The sequence below is a fragment of the Bidens hawaiensis genome, unplaced genomic scaffold (assembly GCF_021521415.1).
Source record: "Bidens hawaiensis isolate Kalapana, Puna unplaced genomic scaffold, B.hawaiensis_p1.1 tig00015059_1, whole genome shotgun sequence".
Classification (NCBI taxonomy): Eukaryota; Viridiplantae; Streptophyta; class Magnoliopsida; order Asterales; family Asteraceae; genus Bidens; species Bidens hawaiensis.
The window spans coordinates 56,285-81,211 of record NW_027492336.1 but is presented as its reverse complement, the minus strand read 5'-3'; the positions used below and the strand labels follow the sequence as shown (position 1 = coordinate 81,211).

Below are 24,927 nucleotides of genomic sequence, written 5' to 3'. Positions count from 1 at the left end.
ATATTCATTAATATGTATCTGATCCAACATTTTTAGCCTTCTTAGTCAACCATTACTTAGATGAAATTGATAATAAGAACACGAGTTCAAGTTCATCCATTCGATTTGTTTTGTGATGTTAAAAGACGAACGATTTTATTATTGTTATAGATTCCATTCGATAATAAATGCATTTTTCTGCCTTTTAATACAAAAAACAATATAAACAAACTGCATACTAAGATTATGAATCACCACATTAAACAAAAACACTTGTACAAACTTTATCCAACTTCTATGAACGGGTCATAAACACTTGACCAACTACTTTAGCTAAAACAAAAATAAATTGTGAATAAAACTAATGGATTAAAACCACCAAAACACTTAACCACCTGGTATCTTATTATATTATTACTACTCTTGGATCGGCCAACATTCATTAAGATTCTAAAACCTCCAAAATATGTGATCTTTTCGTCTTTATGTCCAAAAGCATTTGCTTGCTCAAGGATGAATTATTAAGTATGACCTGCAAAACAAATTCACACTTTACAAGTGAAACCTTGGTAAAAAAAAGAAAAAAAATAAACTGAAGCGGAACATGTTTAACAAATTCAGCAACGAAGACTTTCTATTAAGAATCTTTAAACTAACAATTACTGTTAAAACGTAAAGAAACATGAATTAAATCTAGGCATTATCTAAAAACTACATAAACTAAGTATCCCCCATACGTATAATACCAATGATCAACAATTACATAACTAATATATATCCTAAACAAATATGAAGAACTCGTACAAAGTTTCAAGATTTATTCCAACACAGATAATTAAACATCTTACACAAAAAACTTATAAACATTTGCATATTTAATTACTACATAAGTAGTATACATCCTACCCAAACAAGAAATCATACACACTTTCAGTAACCAATACCTACGCAACTGGTATATGTCCTACACTGTATAATGCATATCACATAAATCCTACACAAATAATTGAATCATGCACATAACATAGATTCATATACATAATCGATTCATTCGGTATATGCATCATACATACACATGAATCATGCATACTAATCTATCATTATACCTACACATGAGTCGAGCATACCTACATAAATCGAGAATGCCTACACATCAAACGTGCATACCTACATAGGAATCGAGCATAATGATCTAACATCATACATACACATGAATCAAGCATACTAATCTATCATTATACCTACACATGGACCGATCATACCTACATAAAAATCGAGCAACCCTACACATGAAACGAGCATACCTACACAGGAATCGAGCATACTACTCTAACATCATACCTGCACATGAATAATCAAGCATATTTCATTATAACTACACATGAATCGAGCATACCTACACAAGAATCGAGCATGCCTACACATACCTACACAAGAATCAAGCATGCCTACACATAAATCGAGCATACCTACACAAGATTCGAACCTACTTACACAGGAATCGGGCATACCTACACAGAAAAATTTGAATGGATGTATAACCATAATATCAAAGAGAATTGATTGGATGTATGCAACCATAATATAAATATCCTTAATATGAAATCAAAAACCCTACCAACACAATAAAGATACAACGTAGACAACATACACAAAAAAGACCTAATTTTAGCCCAAAATATTTTTATCTCCATGTTAAATACTATGATAGAAAAATTGAATGGATGTATGTAACTATAATATCAAAGAGAACAGGTTACATTGATCAAAAACAAACAAAATCGACTTACGTTGTTCAATTTGGTTTTGGCATATAACCTTCAAAACCCCCAATTTCGAGCAGACGAAAACTAAGGAGTTATAGTGCCTCCAATCCCTTTATTTATACCCTACATCATGGTTCAATCTAGATCTTCGATTTCATGCATCGTAGTGATGATCTTGACAGATCATCCCAATGAACTAATTAGGGCTTAAAAAGGGGATTTCATAATATATTTGTACGTTTTTTTTCTTTTTGCCTTCTCATTTGGACAACTATACCCTTTTTATCATTAAACATGAGATTAGAAAATCTAGATAATTACAAAAATACCATTGTTTATTTAAACCATTGATTACACCTGATCAACGGCTGAGATCAACTTCTCGCACTTCTCGTTGTAATATCATTTCTCACAAGATCCATCCCCTACATATATATATATATATATATATATATCACACACACAACATATATACATATACATATACACACACAACATGTAATATAATAATATTATTTTCTTCACCCAGGCGACAAAAGAACCCCGCCCCTTTTCGCCCACTTATCGCCGTGGGGGGGGGGGGGTGTTCGCGCCCAAAATTCGCCCAAATCCACGCCCGGTACACATTGCCTAAGCCAAAGGTACAAAATGTAAAATAGCATGTACAACAAAAGAAACCAAATGTACAACTGATAAAGCACCAATTTAGCTAACAAACTTGTCTTTTAATATATATATATATATATATATATATATATATATATATATATATAGAATTACATGATAATTACATATAATATTACACAAAATATATAAATAATTACATACAATATTGTGCCCAATATGACTTATATTACATAAGATATGTATAAATAATTACACACAATATGTAAAAAACAATTACACAACATAAAATAATTGCACAATATAAGTCAATATTACATAGCATATCTATATCTATAATATATATAAACGAAACCTTTAAAAGTTCTCTGTTTGTTCTCTGCTTTTTTCTTAAGCCACCAGATTGTTTTATTTATAAATGGAGGCTTCTAATGCATCATACCCAAATTTACAGGTATGGGTCTCAACAAACCCAGATAGCCCTTAAACGGGTTATAATATCTCATTAAATTAAAAATTAATCTCACCAAATATTTGATATTAAAATCCTATAAAATATGGATATACTAAAAATTAATATATTAATTTAAAAAATAAATATTATCTATAATTAAGAAACAATTCTATGGTAAAAAAAATAAGTGGGTCATGGGTCTCTCCAAACCCATATAGTTTTCAAACCGGGCATCTTATTTATTTGTGAGACCTTTTATCATCAAACCATAAATATATTATTAACTTCCATACAATAAATAAAATAAAAATTAAAAAAATATATAAATATTATAAACGAATAATATAAAACAACCACCTTAATATGGGGTAACTTGATTGATTTATTCTTAGGCCATGTGTAGTGGAGGGGCTACAATGGGGGGCGAATTGTGACACGTGACGCCCAGTCAGCAAGGAGTGGAAATTTGTTTTTGGGGTGTAAGAGCAATGGAAATGGGTAGGGTGAAACAAGCTAGTGAAACATTATCTCTCTGTCACGTCTGCGCCACATCAGCTTTCACATACCCATTTCACATCCACATTTTCACTGGAAATGGGTTGTGTGAAACAGGGGGGGGGGGGGGTGAAACCATTATTATATTAATTTTTTTAATATTTTTATAAATTTAAATTTTTTGAAATAACACATTAAATTAAATAAAAGAGCTACATTAAATTAAAAAAACCTACATTACTTATTAAAAAAAACTCCTAAACCCACTCGTTTTTCTCGGCTATCTCCTTTTGTTTTTTCTCGTACCACCTCCTTTTGAAGCCCGTTAACGTGTCAAGGTCGACAGCCATGATCTCCATCTCCTCCTTATCGATCCTCCGCCTCTCCCTCTCATCCTCCCTAAGGTTGAACAGTCGCATCTGTTCAACCATTATTTTGCCGACTTCCTCGGCTCCGGAAGCAGACCCCTACGAAGACCCCGAAGCAATGGATTTTGCTTTCTTCCTTCCAATTGGGCGCTAAATGGGGTCCTCGTCGGCCAAGTCGTCTAGGTTTACATGAGTCCTAGACCTTCCGTCGGATGCGTCGGGACTGGCGTCAATGTCGACGTCGGCCGAGGATCGTTTGTTTGACCCCGACGCCCTCTCGTCTAATCGTAGTTGCTGCCACTTCGGAGTGGCGATCAAAACCTCCCATAACTCCAAAGGGATATTTCCGGTGTGGCCATCGTCTTGGTAGCGAGCGGCCACCTTCTTATGAAGATCGACGTCGTTCGTGCCACTTTTTTGGTTTCTGGCACACTCCTCGTACACGCCGATGTACTTGTTCACCTTCTTGTTGATGTGAGTCAATTTCCCCGTGATTTGATCCCTCCTTCGGTAGTCGGGACCCTTTCCCATATCTTCAAAAAACTTCACCTCGACCCGATCCCACAAATCATCGATAGTTTGTTCGTTACCTATAAATAAGAAAGTAAATAACAAAAATAAACATTTAAAAAAAATACACATATAAACATTTTAAAACTATTTAAAATAAATACCAACGATCGGATGCTCGGAGACGTCAACCCACGCCTGCGCCAAAGCAAGCTCTTCCTGCACCGACCACTTTTGAATCGATCGAGCCGCCTCGGTCATCGGCGTTTGCTTCTTGTGACTTTTCCAGCGTACTGATTTCCTGCGTTCGGCGGTTTCAGGTATTTCATTATCCGCCACATGTGGTTGGGTTTCCGGAACCGAATCCGGGTCCCCCAAATTGACCGCGCGGGGTTTGAGTTTGGGTTGGGAAGTTTTGGAATAGAGGTGGTTGAGGAACACCTCGTTGTTGTGTGTTGACGTTTGGTGCGGGAATATGACCGAAATAGTTTGAGAGCCACAACGCGTATTGCTCCGGAGTTAGACGAGGCATGTTGGGATCCATGATATTTTTTTTTATAAAAGTTGAGAAAGTTTATAAAAAGTAGAGAGAAAGGTGTGAGTTTGGTATGTTTTTTGTATAAAATAGTGGAGTATTTATAGGTAAAAAAACTTTTTTTTTAATTATATAGCCTCCAACGGCTATATAGCCGTTTGAAATCAAGTGGGCCCCCTTCAACAATGTCGTGAAAGATATGGAAGAGGGTGGATCGCGCCCCCTTCACGGAGGAAGGGGGTGGTGTTTCACGGGATAACGGCGCCAAATGGAGTCTCACGGTGCACCCGTGAGACCCATTTTCATTGCTCTAATGGTGTAGGGGCTACAAGTTGGGCTCACAGTATCTTTTTTTATCATTTTCTTTTTATAATTAAACTAATTAAATAAAAACCAATTTCTTCAAATAATTAAATAAAAATGCATTAAAATTAAAAAGAAATACAAAAAAAATACATAACTAAAAATATAAAAAAAACATATAGCTCGGTTGGCGTACATGTTTAGGTTCGGGTCGGGAAATTGAAACGGATAGCTCGGTTGGTTTAGGTTCATCGGGTTCCATTGTAAGTTCACATTCGGTTGGTTTTGCGAACCATGGTGTTGACCGAAAGGAGGGAATGGGTGGTGGTTCGGGTTGTTTCTATGATTCATTTTGCATATACATATATATACACACACACACAACGTATATAAATATACATATATATATATCACACACACAACATATACACATATACATATACACACACACACAACACATATACATATATATATATATATCACACACACAACACATATACATATACATATATATACAATAGTAATATAATAATAATATATAATATAATAATAATAATCTTCTTCTTCTTCCAGCGATAAATAACCCACGCCCCCGCCCAAATCGCCCCAATTTCGTCCAGGGGGCGGTATTCGCGCCCCTTCACGCCCAAATATCACCCAAACTCTAGCCCATTACACATGGCCTTAGAGGAGGTGTATGACAAGAACAAAAATACATAACGAATAATATAAAACAACCACCTTAATATGGGGTAACTTGATTGATTTATTTTTAGAGGAGGTGTATGACAAGAACAAAAATACATAACTCTTTTTATCGTTTTTATAAAAAAATGGTTATATGAGTAATTTTAAAGACATGTTATTTATATTTAGAAACAATTTTACAGTAAAAAAAATAAGCGGGTCATGAGTCTCACCAAAGGTTTATAACATCCCATTAAATTAAAAATTAATCTTACCAAATATTTGATATGAAAATCCTGTAAAATAAGGATATATTAAAAATTAATATATGATTTAAAAAAATATATTATAAATAATTAAGAAACAACTTTATAGTAAAAAAAATAAGCGGGTCATTGGTCTCACTAAACCTATATAGTTTTTAAACCAAGATATAACATCTCATTTATTTGTGAAACCCTTTCATTATCAAATCTTAATTATATTATTAACTTTCTTACAATAAATAAAATTAATATCTAAAAAATATATAAATATTAGAAACGAATAATATAAAATAACCACGTAATACGGGAGATAAAAATTGTTACATCAATATATAAAACCCGTTTAAAGGCTATCGTTATTTTAATGAGACAATTTTTAGTATATTCATATTTTATAAAATTTTAACATTAATATCACTTAATGATACTCTTCTATCGTGTTTTCAATACTTAAAAGTGAATAACCAAATTTTGGATTAATTTAGTATAATTAACAAAGCAATAATAAAATATATAGACGTTATTTGACTTTAATAATCATTATACTGGATTTAAGCCAAAAACGTCAGCAACAAGCATTTATGCTTATTCCCTTTTTATATGTTATCTTTTTAGACATTTTGTAACTCCCTATTATATGTTATCTTAATGATTTTGCCACAGCTTAGAGTGAGATTTTTTTTTGAATGGTCTAAACAAAGTGAGAATCATCAATAGTCCAAGCTACTTCTTCCTATTGTATTCATGATTTATCCGATTTCTATGTATATATCATTCTTAATATAATAGAAAAAAAAGGAGGTTTGTTGAATTAAATGCACCAATAAATCTTACTTTTTTCCGTAATCATATCATAAAAGTTTTATACCATATTGGTCTGAAATAAATAGTGGATCCGTCACTACCCACTTCTATTCCTTAAAAACGCTCATTCTTTGAACTTATGTAGTTATGAGCTTGTTTATAATTTATAACTAATTTAACATTTAGTACCCTAGTAAATTACATAATCCAAATCCAAAGTTGTATTTAAACCACTAGCTTGAGCTCTTTAGGACCCATCATCCTTTCTAGCATCCAAGATTTCTCTACATTTCCCCTTCCATTTCCTTGTTATTGATTTGCAAAATGTCAAGTGTCACCATTTCTGAACAAAGAGTTGAACTTATGGTCGTGTCACCAAACACTCATGAGCGTGAAATGGCACAATTCCTTGCACCAACCATCTCCATGCGGACCTTGCCTGACCGCCCTCCTAAACCCACCTCTACCATTTCCAACCTCTCACCCGATCTTCAAAGAGTCAGTTTCTCGGCGTGGGTTAATCCACAAAAGAACTAGACCGATTGGGTTAATTCCATGAAAATTGTACATGGTCCCATGTGGAAAACTGGAAAACTGTTGGAATTTATGATGTTATAATGCATTCACTTTTAGGCTATGTGTAGTGGAGGGGCTACAATTGGGGGCGAATTGTGACATGTGGCGCCCAGTCAGCATGGAGTGAAAATTTGTTTTTGGGGTGTAATGGTGTAGGGGCTACAAGTTGGGCCCACAGTGTGTTATTTTATTATTTTCTTTTTATAACTAAACTAATTAAATAAAAACCAATTTATTTAAATAATTAAATAAAAATGCATTAAAATTAAAAAGAAATACAAAAAAAAACATACCTAAAAAAATACATAACTAAAAATATTAAAAAAACATAACTAAAGAAAAGAATAAAAAAACATAACTAAAAAAAAGAAACTAATATTTGTAATATTCGCGCATTTTTTCACGTCGGCGTTGCATCAATAATGCGGCATCCTTGTGAAACCCCTCCGCTTTGAGGAATTCGTAGTCCTCTTTCATTTGTTTTAATTCGAACGTCTGGTTCAGCTTTTCTTGTTGTTTGTTGGATGCTCGAGTGTCGGCTCCAATTACGGTGGCATTTGTTTCCAAACGACCGACCAACTCGTTTATTTCAACGGGCTCCGTATTGAATCGTGTTGACGACGAACCTTCCCCCTTATTTTTCCTCGATCTCCCGCGTGGTCGAGGCAACTCCTCTACCTCATCTTCGTCGGGTATATTCAAATCATCGGCTAAATTGACCGTGTCGTCGAGGAAGAAGCTACGAGCATCGGAGGGTGTGTTTGGTGTGCTCGGATTTGTCGACGACGATGTCTTCGACCTTTTTGAAGGCCGGGATGAGCCGGCTCGTCGGGCGGCCGGAACGGTTGGTACCACATTCCATTTCGAGCAACGACGTAGCTTTTCCCAAGAACTCAAATACTTGAACGGTTTCCCGAGCCGCTCAACAGTGTGACTCTGAGCTCGAAAGTCGCTCAAGGCTTGACCTATAATGTCGACGTCGTTATTTCCGCTACGCCAGCCGGACCCCTTCAACCGATTAATTATCCCGGTAAATTTTTGACAATCAGCGTTAAGCCCCTTCCAGTGGGCTTGAACCGCTTCAGGTTTACCGGTTATCGTGAGCCAAGCTTCAAATACTTTCTTCCAAAACACCCCGGTGGCTTGAAAGTTAGCTACAAATTAAATTTATTTGTAACAATTAGTATATATTTTAATAAACACTAAATACATTTTTAATAAATACTTAATATTAAAAAACTTACCGACGTCGGGATCACGTTGCGAGGGCCACCACCTCCTCCTCGTTCCAATGCTTGTATGGATCACGTTGCGCCATCGTCTCCCCCGGTTGTTTTTTTTTGTGTTTACGGGTCGGCTTTTTGCTTGAACCGGAGGCCCGTGACGTTTGCGTATCCGGTACCGACTCCGGTGGTGTAGACCCGAACGCCGGCATTGTGTTTTGGGGGCTGAGAAAGTTGGCGTACATGTTTAGGTTCGGGTCGGAAAGTTGATACGGATAGCTCGGTTGGTTCGGTTGGCTCGGTTGGTTCGGTTGGCTCGGTTGGTTCCATTGTAATCGGTTGACTTGATTGTGAACCATATGTTTGACCGAAAGCAGGGAATTGGTAGTTCGGTTGGTTCGGTTGGCTCGATTTCGAACCATACGTTTGACCAAAAAGAGGGAATTGGTAGTTCTGTTGGTTCGGTTAGCTCGATTGCGAACCATACGCTTGACCGAAACCAGGGAGTTGGTAGTTCGGTTGGTTCGAGTTGTTTCTAGGATTCATTTTGTTTATTTTTTGTAAGAAATTGGGTATGATTTGTGTATTAAATGGATATAAAATGGAGAAGAAGGGTGTATGTTTATATATATATATATATATATATATATATATATTGTTTATTATTTTTTTTAATTTGACCGTTTCACAACGGTCCTTTAAATATAATATTATTATTATTATTCTCCATCGGCGACAAACATATGCCGCCCCCACCCCTTTTCGCCCAATTATCGCCGGGGGGCGGTGTTCTTCCCAATAATCGCCCCAATTCGCCCAACATTGCCGCCCACTACACTCGCCCTTAGAGATCCCAAAGAACAAGAGTCTAGTTCTTTGGTTTGCTGAGAAATGGTCACCCAAAACGAACACGTTTGTCCTCCCACGGGGTGAAATGACCATCACTTTAGAAGACATGTTGGTTTTGGGTGGCTATTCTGTTTTGGGAGGTCCTGTCACCTCTCGTATTGAGCGTCCAGAGGATTACGTCGCTTTTAATAAATTAGAAAAGGCGTACAAAAAAATAGTGAGATCTCCTTTAAAAAAGGTCTCTTTTCGTGCATGGAGAGAAAAATTTATGGGTAGACAAAAGGCTCATGAACACGAGGCGTTTTTAGCCTCGTGGTTATCAAAGTATATTTTCGCGTCTACGAAAAATACTATTTCACCTGCAACTTTTCATCTGGCTATATTGTTAGCCAGAGGGCGGAGGATCGCTATGGCGCCTGCAGTCCTAGCAACTTTGTATCGGGACCTACACTTTTTACAAACCGCTATTTTAGACGTCCAACAGGGCATTACAAATACGGTTGTGCGTGAGGTATTCTCCCCTATGTACTATATCCAAGTTTGGATTTGGGAAAGGTTTGCATATGGGATTTTATCACCTTCAATACACAACATTCTCAATGGTGAAACAAGATTGCACGGATGGGCAAGGGCGAATATTGTTATAGAGATAGCTAACTTGGAATATGATACACGCATAGAATATTTTACATGGCGACCTTATGCAAAGGGTAATAATCATTTCATTTCCCAGACAGTTTATCATAAATATTGGCCGTTGAGAAGAACCAATAATGAGGAAGTGGAATCGTATGTCCGGTGTTTGAGGGCATGCAAATTAGTTGGTTTAGATATTATTCAAGATTACTCTCCTCACCGGGTTTGCAGGCAGTTTGGGTATGATCAAGATATTCCAGCAGAGATTATACAAATTGAAGACAATATAGACGCTTGGGTTGACTATTCTTCACCGTTGTTGACAGGAAGTGTATACATTCCTTCAAGAGACTTTAAAGGGCGCGTGTCTGCAAGGTATGAGGAATGGTGGGGAAAGGATCCAGTTTCTCCTCCTGACCTATGAGTCCCACTTCCAACAAAAAAACGACGTAAAAGGATACGCGCAAATTAGTCCGTGTATAGTTAGTTGAATAAAGTTTTGAACAAGTAAACTTAACAGTGAGAAATGAGAAAACATATCACGCATTATGGGAAATGGGAATGTAGATTCAGTTATGTTTGTTAGTTGTTCAAAGAAAATTAGTAGCTTTTTTTAATGACGAAAATTTTCTTTATAGGGTTTGAACCTCTATTTCACGTAGGGATGGCAATGGGTCGGGTTTGGTTCGGGTTTAGGTATTCCCAAACCCATACCCGGTTAGTAAAGTCCATCCCAAACCCGTCCCAAACCCGCCGGGTTTTAATCGGGTAATTAGCCGTCGGGTTTCGGGTTTTCCCATCAGGTTTCGGGTTTCCTATCGGGTTTTGATATAATACCCGTCGGGTATATCCGGCTCAAAACCCGTCGGGTTTTGACAAAATATAACTAATTGATTACAAAGATGGTTACCATAAAGATAAAATATCTCAAATAATTAGCATAAACAAGTTTCGACAAATAATATGTTTGGAATATAGTATATATATAATATAATAAGCTATAACGGGTACATCGGGCATATAATCGGGTAAATGGGTTTTTGTTATCGGGTAATCGGGTCGGGTAATCGGGTATATTAGAAATCCCAAACCCGCGAAAAATTTTAAAACTAATCCCAAACCCTAATAGGTCGGGTATTACCCGTCCCATTTATGTCAGGTTTCGGGTTTTCCCATCGAATTCGAGTTTCATTGTCATTCCTGATTTCCCGTCTCAACTACCTTATTACCACACCAAATCAACTACCTTTATCACCATACCAAAATAGGAATGACAGGCTAGAAAATCAGTGGCTGATCACACAGTTTGAAATATATGTAATAAAAACAAGTACAAAAGTAATAGTATTAATGACATAATCACTTGGCATTTATGACTAAATAAATGTTTGCATTAAATTAAGAGATTCAAACTTTAGAGAATAAATTAACTTTCTTTTTGAACGGGGAAGAGACTAAATTAAATACGAAAACAAAATAAGAATATATTGTTATTATTTTTTTCAAAGGCGAACAAAAAGTCAAAAAGTTTATTACACACACTTAATGTAAGCTAGACAAGAGTTTAAAGCTAGCTATAATTAATTAATGTAAAGGTGTATTTGTCACATTCTAGCTTTTATTTTTTTCCTTTTTATTTGTGTAAAGGTCAAATTTTTATAAAAATCAAAGAAAGGAGTACTTAGACCATGTATAGTTATAACTTTCCATCCCTAGGCGTTATGCGTCATGTGGCTACCCGTCATTCATGAAAAGTTTTGCAAAAAGTGGCGTAGTAGGCAAAACGCCATAACTATCCTACAATAATTACATGTATTTTCCTCTCGCTTCCCTCCCCACACACAATTTTATCAAAAAACCTCAAACTTTGTGCCATCACCACGTTTTGTAGGAAACGCTACACAAAACGCCGTGCCACAACGCCAGGGGGAGGGGTGTGTGCCCCGACGTTTTCTACCCAAAACGCCATAACTTGGCTGCCACTACGGATGACCTTACAAGTTACAAGCCACCAGAATCTAAAAGAAACAAGAAAATAGGACCAACCCAAACAACCTAGCCCATACAATCAATCAAAAAGAAAATAAAAGAAAGGAAAAGTTCGGTATTTTGACGAAGATCTTTCTATCAATAGATAGGATCAAATGTTCGATATAGGAGATAGAATCAATCTATAATGGAAAATTAACGAAATTTAATCGACACCACTTCTCCCAATCAAGACTCAATCTCTTGTTTCGATTACACACCCAGAGGAATGACATAACCTTAATGTCATTTATTACCTTCACCAACGAAGAAGTCTTCTTATTGAATAACATATCATTTCTTGTTAACTAAATCTCCCAACAGGTAACCAAAATAATTGCTTGAAGCACCTCACACTCCAACTTATTCCTCATGAACTTGGCTGGATACTTTAATATCTATCGCACGAACTCAGAAAAATTAAACCCCGGTAACTTAACATGTTCAAGAATTATAACCTATATCCATCGCGCCACCTTGCACCACACCATCAGATACAAGGCTGATTCCGGCGCCCCTTCACACATAACACACTTATTATCTCCCACACTGTACCCCTTTGCTTATTATCTAGATTTGTTAACGTTCATCCAATAGATTTTTTAACCTGAATGCAAGCCCAACTTTGCGTATATGTGTGAATTGCGATAATTACTTTGGCCCACATAGAGGAAATGCCATTTTTGTACCTTGGCCACCATTTTGCTAATAATGCCAAGTTAATTGTCTTTAGACTCCCCTACTCCCGACCCACCTCTATCCCCGTCTCTTATTATTTTTTGTCAAGCAACCCAACTTATCCTTTCGTGATCCTCCTCCTTCGCTTTGTTTCTAACTTTTTAAGCACATTCATGGGGGGGCTTTGAAAATCGACTTAACAAGGGTAAGTCTCCCACCAAATGATAAAGCCTTAGCTTTCCACATGGATAGTTTAGAGTAAAACTTGTTAAGAATTTTTTTCCATTTTTTTATATCATTCATATTGGCGCCGATTGGAAGCCCAAGATAGACAAAAGGCAATTTACTCGCTTTACAATTTAACACCAAGTCATGGAACTTACCACATCAAAATTTACTTTCCCCATACAAAGAGGTTTTTTGATAAGTTTACTTTCAATTTGGACGTCAAATGAAAGCAACTCAATATAATATTCAAATTAATTATATTATATTATCACACCATTCACCGATGAAAACCACATCATCCGCATAAAGAAGGTGTTACTCGAGAGGACCATTATGCGGTGTTTGAATACCTTTATATAGAAAGTCCAAACATGTCGAGTGTATCACCCACACTCAATGCTTCCGTCGCTATGATGAAAAGAATTGGAGACAAAACATCCCCTTGTCCATCGGCGTTGCAAGTCATATGGGCCGATTAAAATTATATTCTTAAAGAACTACAATAATTTCTTTTAAAAAGAAGAAGAAATTGTTTTGTTTTTTAAAATTGGACGGAACAGACAAGATTGCTTAGAATTTGGCGGGGAAAATGGGATTTCTTAAAATTTGGTCGGAGCCGACAAGATTCAAATCATTTTTGAATCTCATCGGCTCAATTACCTAGGTATCGCCCCAGACGAAATTTGAAGGGTTATTTCCGGATTTTGAAGTTTTTTTGGGCTATTATGGGATTTCTCTATTCAAAAGGGTTATTATGGGAATTTCCCCTAATTACATATTTATAGTAGTCTAGAAATGGTTGCACGATCTTTAATTTCGTTTTGAATAAAGTAGCAGTTCAAAAAAACAAAACAAACCTATTACAAATTGCACCACTATCATTCTCAATTGTTTTGGTGCTTTTAACCAGATTTGATTCTTAACATAATAGTCTTAAAAAAGGAATGTGAAAAACGCGGTAAAATGCCAAGTTTAACCATGTCGAATTTGAGAAAGACCGCTAGCTACCAAATCAAGTATAGAGATTCATTTCGTTAAACTTAATTTATTGGATTCTCTTTTCGTAAAATTCTTTTACGCATTTGCTTTTGAATTTGATGTATGTAACATGGTAAAATAATGAATTGATTAATTTCTATTTAATATAGAGTTAAAATATTGATTTCCATTTAATATACAGGGTATCGAGAAAAAATTTAATATAGGGTAAGTCACGATTTTTAAGTTTGTGACTATTTCGACCGTCAACCTACGAGCATGATTCATTTAACACCCCTACAATTCTACAAAAGATCATCTATAATGGATTTCTGTTTCTGTTTTTCATTTAAACTTTGAGCTTCTTGAATTATCCATACCTTGCAGCAAAGAGTAAAAGAACAAACTAATTTTGACCAGTCAAACTACTGTTCATTTAGTCTTCCAACAATATACAAATGCAAAGTCAAACATAAATACCATGTTAGAAATATATCAAAATCAATACAGTATTTAAAGTCAAGAAACCATATCTGCAAATCAAACTTTTATTCAAATATAGATTCCTTTGGTGTGAACTCAAGTTTGACTTTCTTGTTTATTTTAACCAGTTGAGTTGACTTTTACACCATAACCAAAATTGGCTTCCATAAACTATAATTTGCTCTCTGCACTTCTTGCAGCTTCAAAGTCTTTAATGGCTGTTGCAGTTCAAGAAGTAGAACTGCAAATAACAGGTATATAAATCATTTTATTTACACATATACAAATCATGTTCTTAAACTTTTGATAACTTTATTAACTTCTTTATAAATCTTGGCTGCTAAAGAAGACATCTCCAATGAAGCAACAAGTTCTACATACCCGAATCAGGTTCCCGCAACCAAGCACTACCGATGGTGGTTGCGAGTGGCGGTTTATATCGTCTTTCTGTTAGCCGGTCAGGCAACCGCCACCTTATTGGGTGGTCTTTACTATGACAAAGGTGGCAACAGTAAATGGATGGCCACCCTTGTCCAATCAGCCGGTTTCCCAATATTGATCCCTATCCTACTTTTCGTCCCATCATCCGTCACATCAGCGCCACCTGCCACCACCCTCGGCCTCCTATACTTATTTTTCGGCCTGCTTTTGACAGGTGACAACTTGATGTATTCATATGGTCTCTTATACCTTCCGGTTTCAACATACTCTTTACTCTGTGCAACACAGTTAGCCTTCAACGCGGTCTTTTCGTTTCTTTTCAACTCGCAAAAATTCACAGCTTTGATTATTAATTCTCTAATACTCCTCACGGTGTCCGCCTCGCTTGTTGCGGTCAATTCTGACTCGGATGACTCATCAAAGATCCCGAAAGGGAAATACATTATCGGGTTTTTCTGCACATTAGGTGCATCAGCTGGTTATTCTTTGTATCTGTCACTTTTGCAGCTGTCATTTGAAAAAGTGATCAAAAGTGAAAGCTTTAGAGTTGTGCTAGAAATGCAGATATACCCGTCTACGGTGGCGGCTGCTGGTTCGGTAGTTGGCCTTTTCGCTAGCGGTGAATGGAGCGGGTTGAAAACGGAGATGGATGGTTATGAAAAGGGGTCTGTATCGTACATAATGACGCTTTTGTGGACGGCTATCGCATGGCAAATATGTTCGGTTGGGATTTTGGGATTAATATTTGAAGTGTCATCTCTTTTCACAAATGTGATTAGTACATTGGGGCTGCCTGCCTGTTGTTCCGGTTCTTGCGGTTATATTTTTTGGAGATAAGATGGATGGCGTGAAGGCTATCGCGTTAGTTGTTGCTGTTTGGGGCTCGGTTTCGTATGTGTATCAGCATTACCTCGATGACTTGAAACTAAAGGCGAAGATGAGGTTACTTGTGAGTGTCAATGATGGTTGTGATAATGCTTACACACACTTGGTATATAGTCTCTTTTGAGATTTCATGAACAATCAATATGTTTTCAATCCAGTTTGTTAAAAATGGTTGTTTTAGGCGGTTTATGTATTCAAAACGCATATTTTACAACGCGTAAACGCATATTTTACAATGCGTAAACATAGTAAAGTGACCAGTTATACGACACGCTTAACATGGCTAGTGAACCCAAATACAATCTGTAATGTATAATTAAATGTCATTTTCATAAACACTAGCACACACATGTTTAAAAAGCAGGTTAAATGACATGGCGGGTTTAAAACAACTAAATGTAACGAGTTCAACAAACCAGGTAAGAAACCGCTATACTAGTTATGAAATTTTCTTTCTGTTTTATCATAATAGAGCGGCATGTATTTCCACGATGCTTGTCATATATTGGTTTTAACAAGTTAAGAATAAGGTTTTAACATATACATGTGTTATGCCCGCACATTATGGTGATTTAGTTTAAAATAAAATTTATATCAAAACGGTAGATACCACATGTGTTACATGCTTATAAGACTCTGTAATGGGCGTCTATGAGCGCCACCAGACTCTTCCATATCACCATGTGTCTTCTACATCACCTCCAAAATGGGTAGAGCCCCTTTCAGTGCCACCGGAGTAACGATGCCAAAGCCCCTTTCTGGCTTGCAACCCTATCAAATTGACCCACGTGGAAGGTGAGGGCATATTGGTGCCATCTTTATAACACATGGTCTAAGGGTTTCATTACACAAAAGTGAATGACAATAATGAGAAATATATAAATTGTATTTAAAAGAGAAAAATAACCAAAAATATAAATTTTCAGAGTTTCATTTATATACGGTCATGTCAAAACAATTTCACACATATAGTCATGAGATACGAAAATCTTAGGTTGCACATCTACATTTACTCGCCGAAGCCACAAGTGTCTTAATTATATACGTGAAAATAATGCATAGGCTATATGGGGGCGCTTGTCATGTTATTTTAAGTCATTTTTGAAGGGAAATGAAAACAGTTAATGCACATCTTCAAAATTTGCACTCATGTTTCTCTATCCTATGGAAAATCTGATAGTATTTTTTTCAGGTAATCATATTGTACGATATTTGGCCGACTAAATTCACAAGGCCCGGATCCTTAGATTTATGTTAATATACCTAAGGGTTTGGTAATCACGATTCACGACCCATGGCCTGCATCTTTTTTATAGGAAACGGTCTGAAAAACATAAAAGATACTTAACCGACAACATGATCCTCCGCCTCTATAACGACATAACTTATTACTATTTATAAAAGGATAGCAAAGGCAAAAATACAAAACAAAACTATAAGCAAACAAATGTGTGCTTATCCTTCTACGCCGTCTTGTTTGGAGTCAGGACCGGGCTCCTTTTCCCAGCATTCCTCATTTCCTCATACATTTCCGACACATGCACCTCATACTCTCTTAATGAAATGTATGCACTTCCTGTCCACAACAATGTAGCACAGTCGACGCAAGCATCTTCATTGTCTTCAATCTGTATAATATCTGGTGGACTATCTTGAGCATACTAAAACTGCCAGCAAACCCGATGCGAATAGCAATCTTGAATAATATCTTAACCAACTAATTTACATATTTATACTCTAAAATTACAAACTTACAACCAAAAATTACAAACTTGCAACCAAAAATCAAATGCATAGAAAACAGCTATGTTTATATTTCACCTAGTAAACATGCTACAAAGTAATTTTTTATATTAAAGAATTGGCATAAAATACCCTGAATGGTTTAAGTTATGGCATAATAATTAAAAAAATAAACAAGTTAAACGGGTCAACCTGTGAGCCCATCAAGTCGACCAAAATATGAATGACAGGTATAACAAATGAACGGAAGTTAGTCTTAGACCCCAAAAATTTTAGAAGTTTGAACCCACAAACCTCAAACGTGCAACTTCTAAAACTTAGACCCCAAAGGTGTAAACCAGGCCAAACCTCATTTACCATTTGTGTAATTAACTCTTTAAATTTATTGATCTAAGAGATTTAGTTGTTATTTGATTTTCTTTGATTTATATTTTCTTATTTAATTTAATCTCTAAATTTTAAATCCCATAACTTAATGCAAACATTTATGTAGTCATAAATGTCAAGTCCTTATGTCATCAAAACTATTCTAATTTTAATTATTATTATGCTTTTAATTTTTTTTCTTTTATGGGTATTTCAACCACATGTGATCACTGATCAGAAATTGTGTGTTATAATATGACATACAGTCAAAACAAATAATATCAAGGAAAACTTATCGGACTTACACCAAACACAGTATAACCAACCAAAAGGTTGCTTATTTTCATCAGTCAGCCTTAAGTACCAATGTATGCCCATATTCAAAGTCAGTATACATACTTTTCCGAAAAAAATTAAAAAAAAAGAGGCAATAAAATTACGATGGTATAAAATTATGCTAACACCACCTTAGGGTTTGGTAACTATGGTTGGCGGCTTATATCTTTTAAATAAAACACGCTCGGAAAAACATAACAGATATACTTAAACCAACAATATAATCTACCAATCTACAACATAATTCATTAATTACTATTTTTAAAACAGATAGCGCGGTATGCGCCACTCACAAAGTAAAAGAAAAAAACACACCACAATACACTACTACATTCAACAAGCAAACTATTGGCGTTTATCCTTTTACGCCGTTTTTTGGCAAAAGCGGTACCCGTGGGTTCGATAAGAGAAACGGGCTCCTTCTCCCACCAGTCCTCATACCTTGCAGACACCTGCCCGTCATACTTTCTTGATGGAATGTACACATCACTTCCGGTCAACGGTGTAAAATATTCAGCCAAAGCATCTTCATTGTCTTCAATCTGTAATATATCTGCTGGGATATCTTGAGCATACCCAAACTGCCTGCAACCCCGATGAGGAGAGTAATCTTGAATAATTTTAAATAATCCAACTAACTTACAAGCCCTCAAACACCGGGCATAAGATTCCACTTCCTCGTCATTAATTTTTTTCCACAAACCGAGTTCAACATAAACGCTCGTGGAAATGAAATGATTAGTATTATATGCATAAGGCCGCCACGCAAAATATTCTTTCCAGGTACCATCTTCTAGGTCACCAACATCTACAGCCACATCCAGCCTGCACCATCGGGCCAATCTAGTTATAGCATGAGGACTCACATTTGAAAACCGTTCCCAGATCCAAGCCTGAACGTATTACATAGGAGAAAATACCACCTTCTCAACATCCTCTCTACCTCTTTTCACGACATCGATGATAGCATCTTGTAGAAGGTGCAGGTCCCAATACAACGTTGCTAAGACAGCAGGCGCCATAGCTATTCTTCGCCCTCTGCCTAGCAGAATAGCTAGATGAAAAGTTTCCCGTGAAACGGTGTCCTTCACAGACGCAAAAACATATTTTGACAGCCAATATGCTAAAAACGCCGCGTGTTCGAGAGCATTTTGTCTACCCTTGAACATATTCATCCACGCAGACAAAGAGGCCTTTTTTGCAGGAGATCTAACTAGTACTTTGTACGCACGTACTAGTTCATCGAAAGCAGCATGATCCTCTGGACTCTGAACTTGACAGGTGACAGGAGCTCCTAGAACAGAAAAGCCCCCTAAGACCATAATGTCTTCTAGGTAACAGTCATTTCACCCCATGGTAAAACAAACGTATTTGTTTTCGGTGACCACTTCTCTGCATACCAGAGAAGCAGCCACTCATTTTTGGGAATTCTTAAACCAGAATCCATAATAGCATCATGAATTCCGGTTGTCTCCCACACAAAACTATGTGCTGGTCTCATGGCATCAACCCACTCCGTCCATCTCTTTTGTGGACCAGCCCACCCTCTAAAAGTGACCTTTTGACGATCCGCGCCAAGGGAGAAAATGGTGGAGGTGGGTTTCGAAGGGCGCTCGGATGGGGTCCGCACAGAGAGGGTCGGTTTCAAGAATTGTGTTGTTTGAAGCATACGACTGCTTGATGACATGACCATCCTTTCCGTTCTTTCATCAGAAACGATGCTGTTTCTCCTTGACATTTTTGAAAACGCGAGAGAAAGAAAGCACAAAGGGAAATGCAGAGAGAACTTGGATGCTAGAAAGAATAGAGATTGTGATGGGTCTAAAGAGCTAAAGCTAGTGGTTTAAATAGAACTTTTGATTTTGGATTATGTAATTAATTTACTTGGGTAATAAATGCCAAATTAGTTATAAACAAACTCATTATTACATAAGTTCAAAGAAGGAGCGTTTTAAGGATAGTACAAAATAAACCTTAAAATATCTACCACAAGGTTCGAGTTATATACAACGAGTGGTTAGTGGCGGATCCAAGATTCAGACCAATGTGTACAATATTATAAGAGATTTTCTCAAGGAATGCACTACCAAAACAATTTTTTTATCCTACAAATACGTTTCAAATTATTCACAAGAGCATGACTAGTTGAACAATATGGTATAGCATTTTTATAAGATCATCAATAGAAAGTAAACTTTATTGGTGCATTTAATGCAGCAAATATCTGTCAAAGATATCATATCATTACAAATGATATATGCACAGAATTTGAGACAAATACAGCGTATAAGAAGTAATTTGAACCAAAAATATAAAATTATTAATGGTTTACATGGACACAGTGACAAAACTTTAAATAATAGGGAGTTACAAATGCCTAAAAAGATTAATAAAGAAAAAAAGGAATAAGCATTAATTGCTGACTTGTTTGGTTTGAATATATAATCGTTTTTATATTCAAATAACTTTTTTACATTATTATTATTTTTTTAATTTTAATTATACATTTATACTAATTCAAGATTCAAGAATGTAATTATCTTTACATTTTAGTATTGAATTGCTATATAAATTCTATAAGAAAACTGATTTTAAAAAACGGCGATGTGCTGTGCATAATTTATACACATAGGCCTGTAAACGAACTGAACGTTCGACGGAAAGTTCGTTTATGTTCGTTTATTTAATAAACGAACGAACATGAACAGAAAATGTGTCCCCGTTTAATTAAACGAACGAACATGAACACATTTTCTGTTCGTTCGTTTATGTTCATGAACGTTTGTTTATGTTCATTTATTTATGTTCGTGTATGTCTACTTATTTATGCTCGTTTATGTATTAATAGAAAATAATTAAATATTATCTAGATGAACAATCTACTTAAAAGTTTTATATTTGTTAATTTGTGTTCATTTAAGTGTTTTCATTTATGTTCGTTTATGTTTGTTTGTGTTTATTTACATTTGTTCATATATGTTCGTTTATCTTTATTCAGTTATGATCGTTTAGATTTTAAACAAACGAATATAAACGAACACAAATGTTCATTTTTTAAATAAACGAGCATGAACATAAGTATTTGTTCGATTAAGTGTTCGTGTCCATTTAAAGTTAAATGAACGAACACGAACATGCCCTTATTCGTGTTCGTTCGATTCACTTACAATCTTTCATTATACACAGTGATGAACATATAGGTCTCAATCTCTAGGCTCTACCGATTTTATTTGTGCTCGTGAACCGTTCGTGAGCACACTCATTTTCTTAATGAGCGAACACGAACATAAAATCTCGCTCATGAACACAATATTTCCTTAACGAACGAACATGAACAAGACCTTGCTCGTGTTCGTTCGATTCATTTACAGCAATTCTCTCTAAGATTTTTTTTTGAACGACTAAATTTTTGCACTTTATATGGTTTGAACCGATGACCTTCTATTTCACACCTTAACCGCCTTACCACCCCCACCAAAGTGGGAATGGCGTATATATAAGCATATATGACTAAACTTATTATATAGGAATATAATTTATTATTTAAAAGTAAATGAAACTTATAGAATTTTTATTGTTGCAGAGACCAAGTAAGGAAGAGAAAAAAGGAATTAATTTATAATAATAAAAAAAAAGTAAAATTTCATATGGAATGATTACACAATCAACTTTAGAGAGCATTTACCACCAGATTGTTCGTAAGGATATAAAAAATGAAATGACTCATGATTTGGACAAAAGAACCAAATAGGATAACTAAAATTATTTATATACAAGTAAAACATCAACGCTTGGTTTATTTTATCAACAAGAAGGTGTGTCCCGTATGATTTTGGAAATCACGAGCAATATAGGCAGTAGACCACTATAACAAGAATACTTAGTTAACTTGGTAGAAAGAGAAGAATTGGCATAAACTATCTTCTAAATGAAGTAGGCAATCAATAATAAATGATTTAAAACAATAATTGTTGGTAGAGACCGAGGACGGTGGAATGTAGGCAAACGTTAACTCTAATCCTAGAAACTGAGAGGCTACTTTCAGAGAGACCCCCAACACCAAAAAAAAACAATAGACAAACAAGTGGAACTAAAAATAGAGATAGAGAGAGCTACCAAATAACAAAACAAATGGTGCAAGACTAACATAGTAAAATAGAAACAGATTTAACATCATAAAACCACATATAGACATAGACGCAGAAAGACAATCAAATGTAAAGTCCACCTAAAGTGGAAGAAGATCTAAGCCGCTAAAACAAAGCTAACACGCATTTGTACCATCTATTAAAAGTTCTTAACCTCAATTGTACGTCTCCACAAACACCTATCATGGGCAATGTCCTTAGAGAGGTGCAGCTCTAACTGGCGTTGTCGTTTGTCTCCTCTTTACATGTCCAAACCATCTCAATCTCCCTTACTTTTATATATAGGATAAGAAATGAGGTTATTACGGATAAGTTAGGAGTGGTTTGTATATTTGATAGGTGATTAAGAGAAACTTAAATCTAGAATTATTAGAAGAGCAATATGAACAACAATGTTGTGAGCACTCACACCGTGAAAATATAAGATATCAGGATAATCAAAGTTATTAATATTAGCTCATAAGGGATATGGGTGGCATGCAAAACTTTACTAAGGGGCCATCATAAGCATTTTTAAGGAGGCGTACGGAAGATGTTAATCAAAATCACTAGTTCATTCTAAGGATGTGTGGATGGCGGCACATAAGATTCTAGAATCAAAATCAATTTAGGTAAAGTTTCGAAGTTACACCTTGAGGACAAGGTGCTTCTAAGGCGGGCCTAATTATTAGACTTGGCTTCTACAATTATCATTTTAACACAATATAGTCTATTAGTCTGTTATTAGATAGGTCTACATTTTCTTTTAATTAATTAGATAGGTTTTATCCTTAGTAGCTAAATAAGGGAAAGTCACAGGGAGAAAGTGGTGTTTAGTATTTAAGAGTCGTTGAGGTTGTAACTTATTTCAAGTTACCGATCAAAAGTAAGACCCGTGATCGACCTCTTGAAATTCAATCAGCATATGTTACTATTTTTGTTAGTGACCTCTTGAAATTCATTCACAATGTCCTTATAGTGGACTAACAACAAAAAGATATTGTATTATCTTGGTGGAAATCTATAGAAAAATAATTAACATGATGTACGCACGCTATCTAGTTTTGAAGCAGAATATCCAAGTAACGACTCAAACCCTATACATGGCATGTTTGATATAAATGCTCCAACTAGAAGAGAGGTGTTGATATTATGGGTAGCAAACTAACAATGTTAATGTTATGACTAATGGTCTAACAGTGAATCACAACCATGGGCAACTATGTAAACATAAATGTGTCCTTTTCTAATGTTTATAGATAAGCTTTTCAGAAAATACCTCATACCATTTAAAAAAACTAATAGAAAAGATCACCATAAGATACTAGTATTAACTATTAAGTATTAAAGATATGTTTCCATAGAAAACTCACCAGTGAGATAACTAGGTTACCTCGTCATCCCAATTTGACGTGTTGAATACGCTTTGCGTGCCAGTCTCAAAAATCCTGATTTCTCAAGGCATGAAATTTGATTGCGTGCGCGTCATGATCGAGTGAATAAACATAATCTCTCTACAAGAATGGAAAAGAAAGTGAGGCAAGTAAATTCAACTAATCAAACCAACAAGGCTAACACCTACACGCATATGGCACAATAAGGTTTCATATCCTGCAATTGGCCTTCTGGTCCATTGGCATCGGGGTGATGGTTAATGCTTGAGATGTTATGGTCTCAGGTTCGAAACCTAACTTAACGGTCATTAAGATGGTGTTCCTAGGTGAGTCAGGCCTGGAGTGTCAAAATCAGTATGGACGGAGACCACCCGTCTTAGGAAGGCTAACTCAGATATCGGGGGTGGTTCCAAACGTTGTTAAAAAAGAAAAAGGTTTCGTATCCTACCACACTATTCAAATCAAAACCATCAACATAACACAAGAAGAAGATGTACTTTGGGCATATCATCATGAAGTAAATAAATAATTTGAAGAATTGGTTTCAGAAGGCCATCTATATCAGGTAAATGTGCATCTAATGATTTGACCTCAGGAGCCAGAAACCATATATTTTAAAAACAAAATTGCTGATTAATTTATTTATTTATTTATTTATTGCAAAATTGGGAGTTAGATTTGGGGAATCTGGAGCTAATAAGTCATGTATACGATTGCATCACACTCCTTTAGATCCCTAAGGTTAAGCTAATAATTACTGAAATTATCATGTAAACAGAACAGAGGATTATATATAAACAAACCTGCATAAGATCCGTATGCAGTATTCACTCTCACTAGGGTTCAAGGAGGTGTCTTTGGAGCTTGAGTTTGACTATTTAGGATTTTTTTGGGATTGCTTGAAGTACAAAGGGACTTTTTGTGAACATTTTTTTTGGGTGATGATAGAGACAACACCCAAATATTAAAACACCCAACCATTACGCGGCTTATCGCTCGATCAGTCACGGATCACATCTTTTTGTCCTATTATGTCAACAGGTTTTGTCTTATTATGTTTGTACCAAATACGCGCCTGATTGAGCGATCCGCCGCTTATCGAGTACACATCAACATCGGCATATCAAATCCGTCATAAACCGTACCTAATACGCCGAGGATCGAT

The 24,927-nt window shown here is 35.8% G+C and overlaps 2 protein-coding genes, 1 long non-coding RNA gene and 2 pseudogenes across 4 annotated transcripts; 2 read left to right on the top strand and 3 right to left on the bottom strand.

Annotated features, from left to right (window-relative positions):
- Positions 1–131: 131 nt before the first annotated feature.
- Positions 132–2,097, bottom strand: LOC143548344 (uncharacterized). Its single transcript, XR_013137933.1, has 3 exons — positions 1,407–2,097; positions 978–1,375; positions 132–923 (listed from the first exon to the last, which is right to left on the bottom strand). It is a non-coding gene; the product is annotated as an uncharacterized LOC143548344 (long non-coding RNA).
- A 1,478-nt stretch (positions 2,098–3,575) lies between these two features.
- On the bottom strand, positions 3,576–4,457 carry LOC143548357 (glutathione S-transferase T3-like). The gene is made up of 3 exons (XM_077039546.1): positions 4,361–4,457; positions 3,876–4,276; positions 3,576–3,785 (listed from the first exon to the last, which is right to left on the bottom strand). The coding sequence occupies exons 1-3, from the start codon at positions 4,455–4,457 to the stop codon at positions 3,576–3,578; spliced, it is 708 nt and encodes a 235-aa protein (XP_076895661.1).
- A 5,067-nt stretch (positions 4,458–9,524) lies between these two features.
- On the top strand, positions 9,525–10,499 carry LOC143548356 (uncharacterized). Its single transcript, XM_077039545.1, has one exon. It carries the CDS (start codon positions 9,525–9,527, stop codon positions 10,497–10,499), a length of 975 nt encoding a protein of 324 aa, XP_076895660.1.
- Positions 10,500–14,773: 4,274 nt separating this feature from the next.
- LOC143548371 (putative purine permease 11 pseudogene) lies at positions 14,774–16,146 on the top strand (annotated as a pseudogene).
- Positions 16,147–17,287: 1,141 nt separating this feature from the next.
- LOC143548355 (uncharacterized) lies at positions 17,288–24,664 on the bottom strand (annotated as a pseudogene). Its single transcript, XR_013137938.1, has 3 exons — positions 24,566–24,664; positions 19,171–23,882; positions 17,288–19,140 (listed from the first exon to the last, which is right to left on the bottom strand). The product of XR_013137938.1 is annotated as an uncharacterized LOC143548355 (transcript).
- Between the last annotated feature and the right edge of the window lie 263 nt (positions 24,665–24,927).

Coding starts and splice junctions, on each gene's coding strand:
- LOC143548357 (XM_077039546.1), bottom strand. CDS start 4,457: ATGACCGAGGCGGCTCGATCGATTCAAAAGTGGTCGGTGCAGGAAGAG. Junction 4,277..4,360: donor CTCCGAGCATCCGATCGTTG/GTATTTATTTTA, acceptor TCTTATTTATAG/GTAACGAACAAACTATCGAT. Junction 3,786..3,875: donor ACGGAAGGTCTAGGACTCAT/GTAAACCTAGAC, acceptor GGGTCTTCGTAG/GGGTCTGCTTCCGGAGCCGA.
- LOC143548356 (XM_077039545.1), top strand. CDS start 9,525: ATGACCATCACTTTAGAAGACATGTTGGTTTTGGGTGGCTATTCTGTT.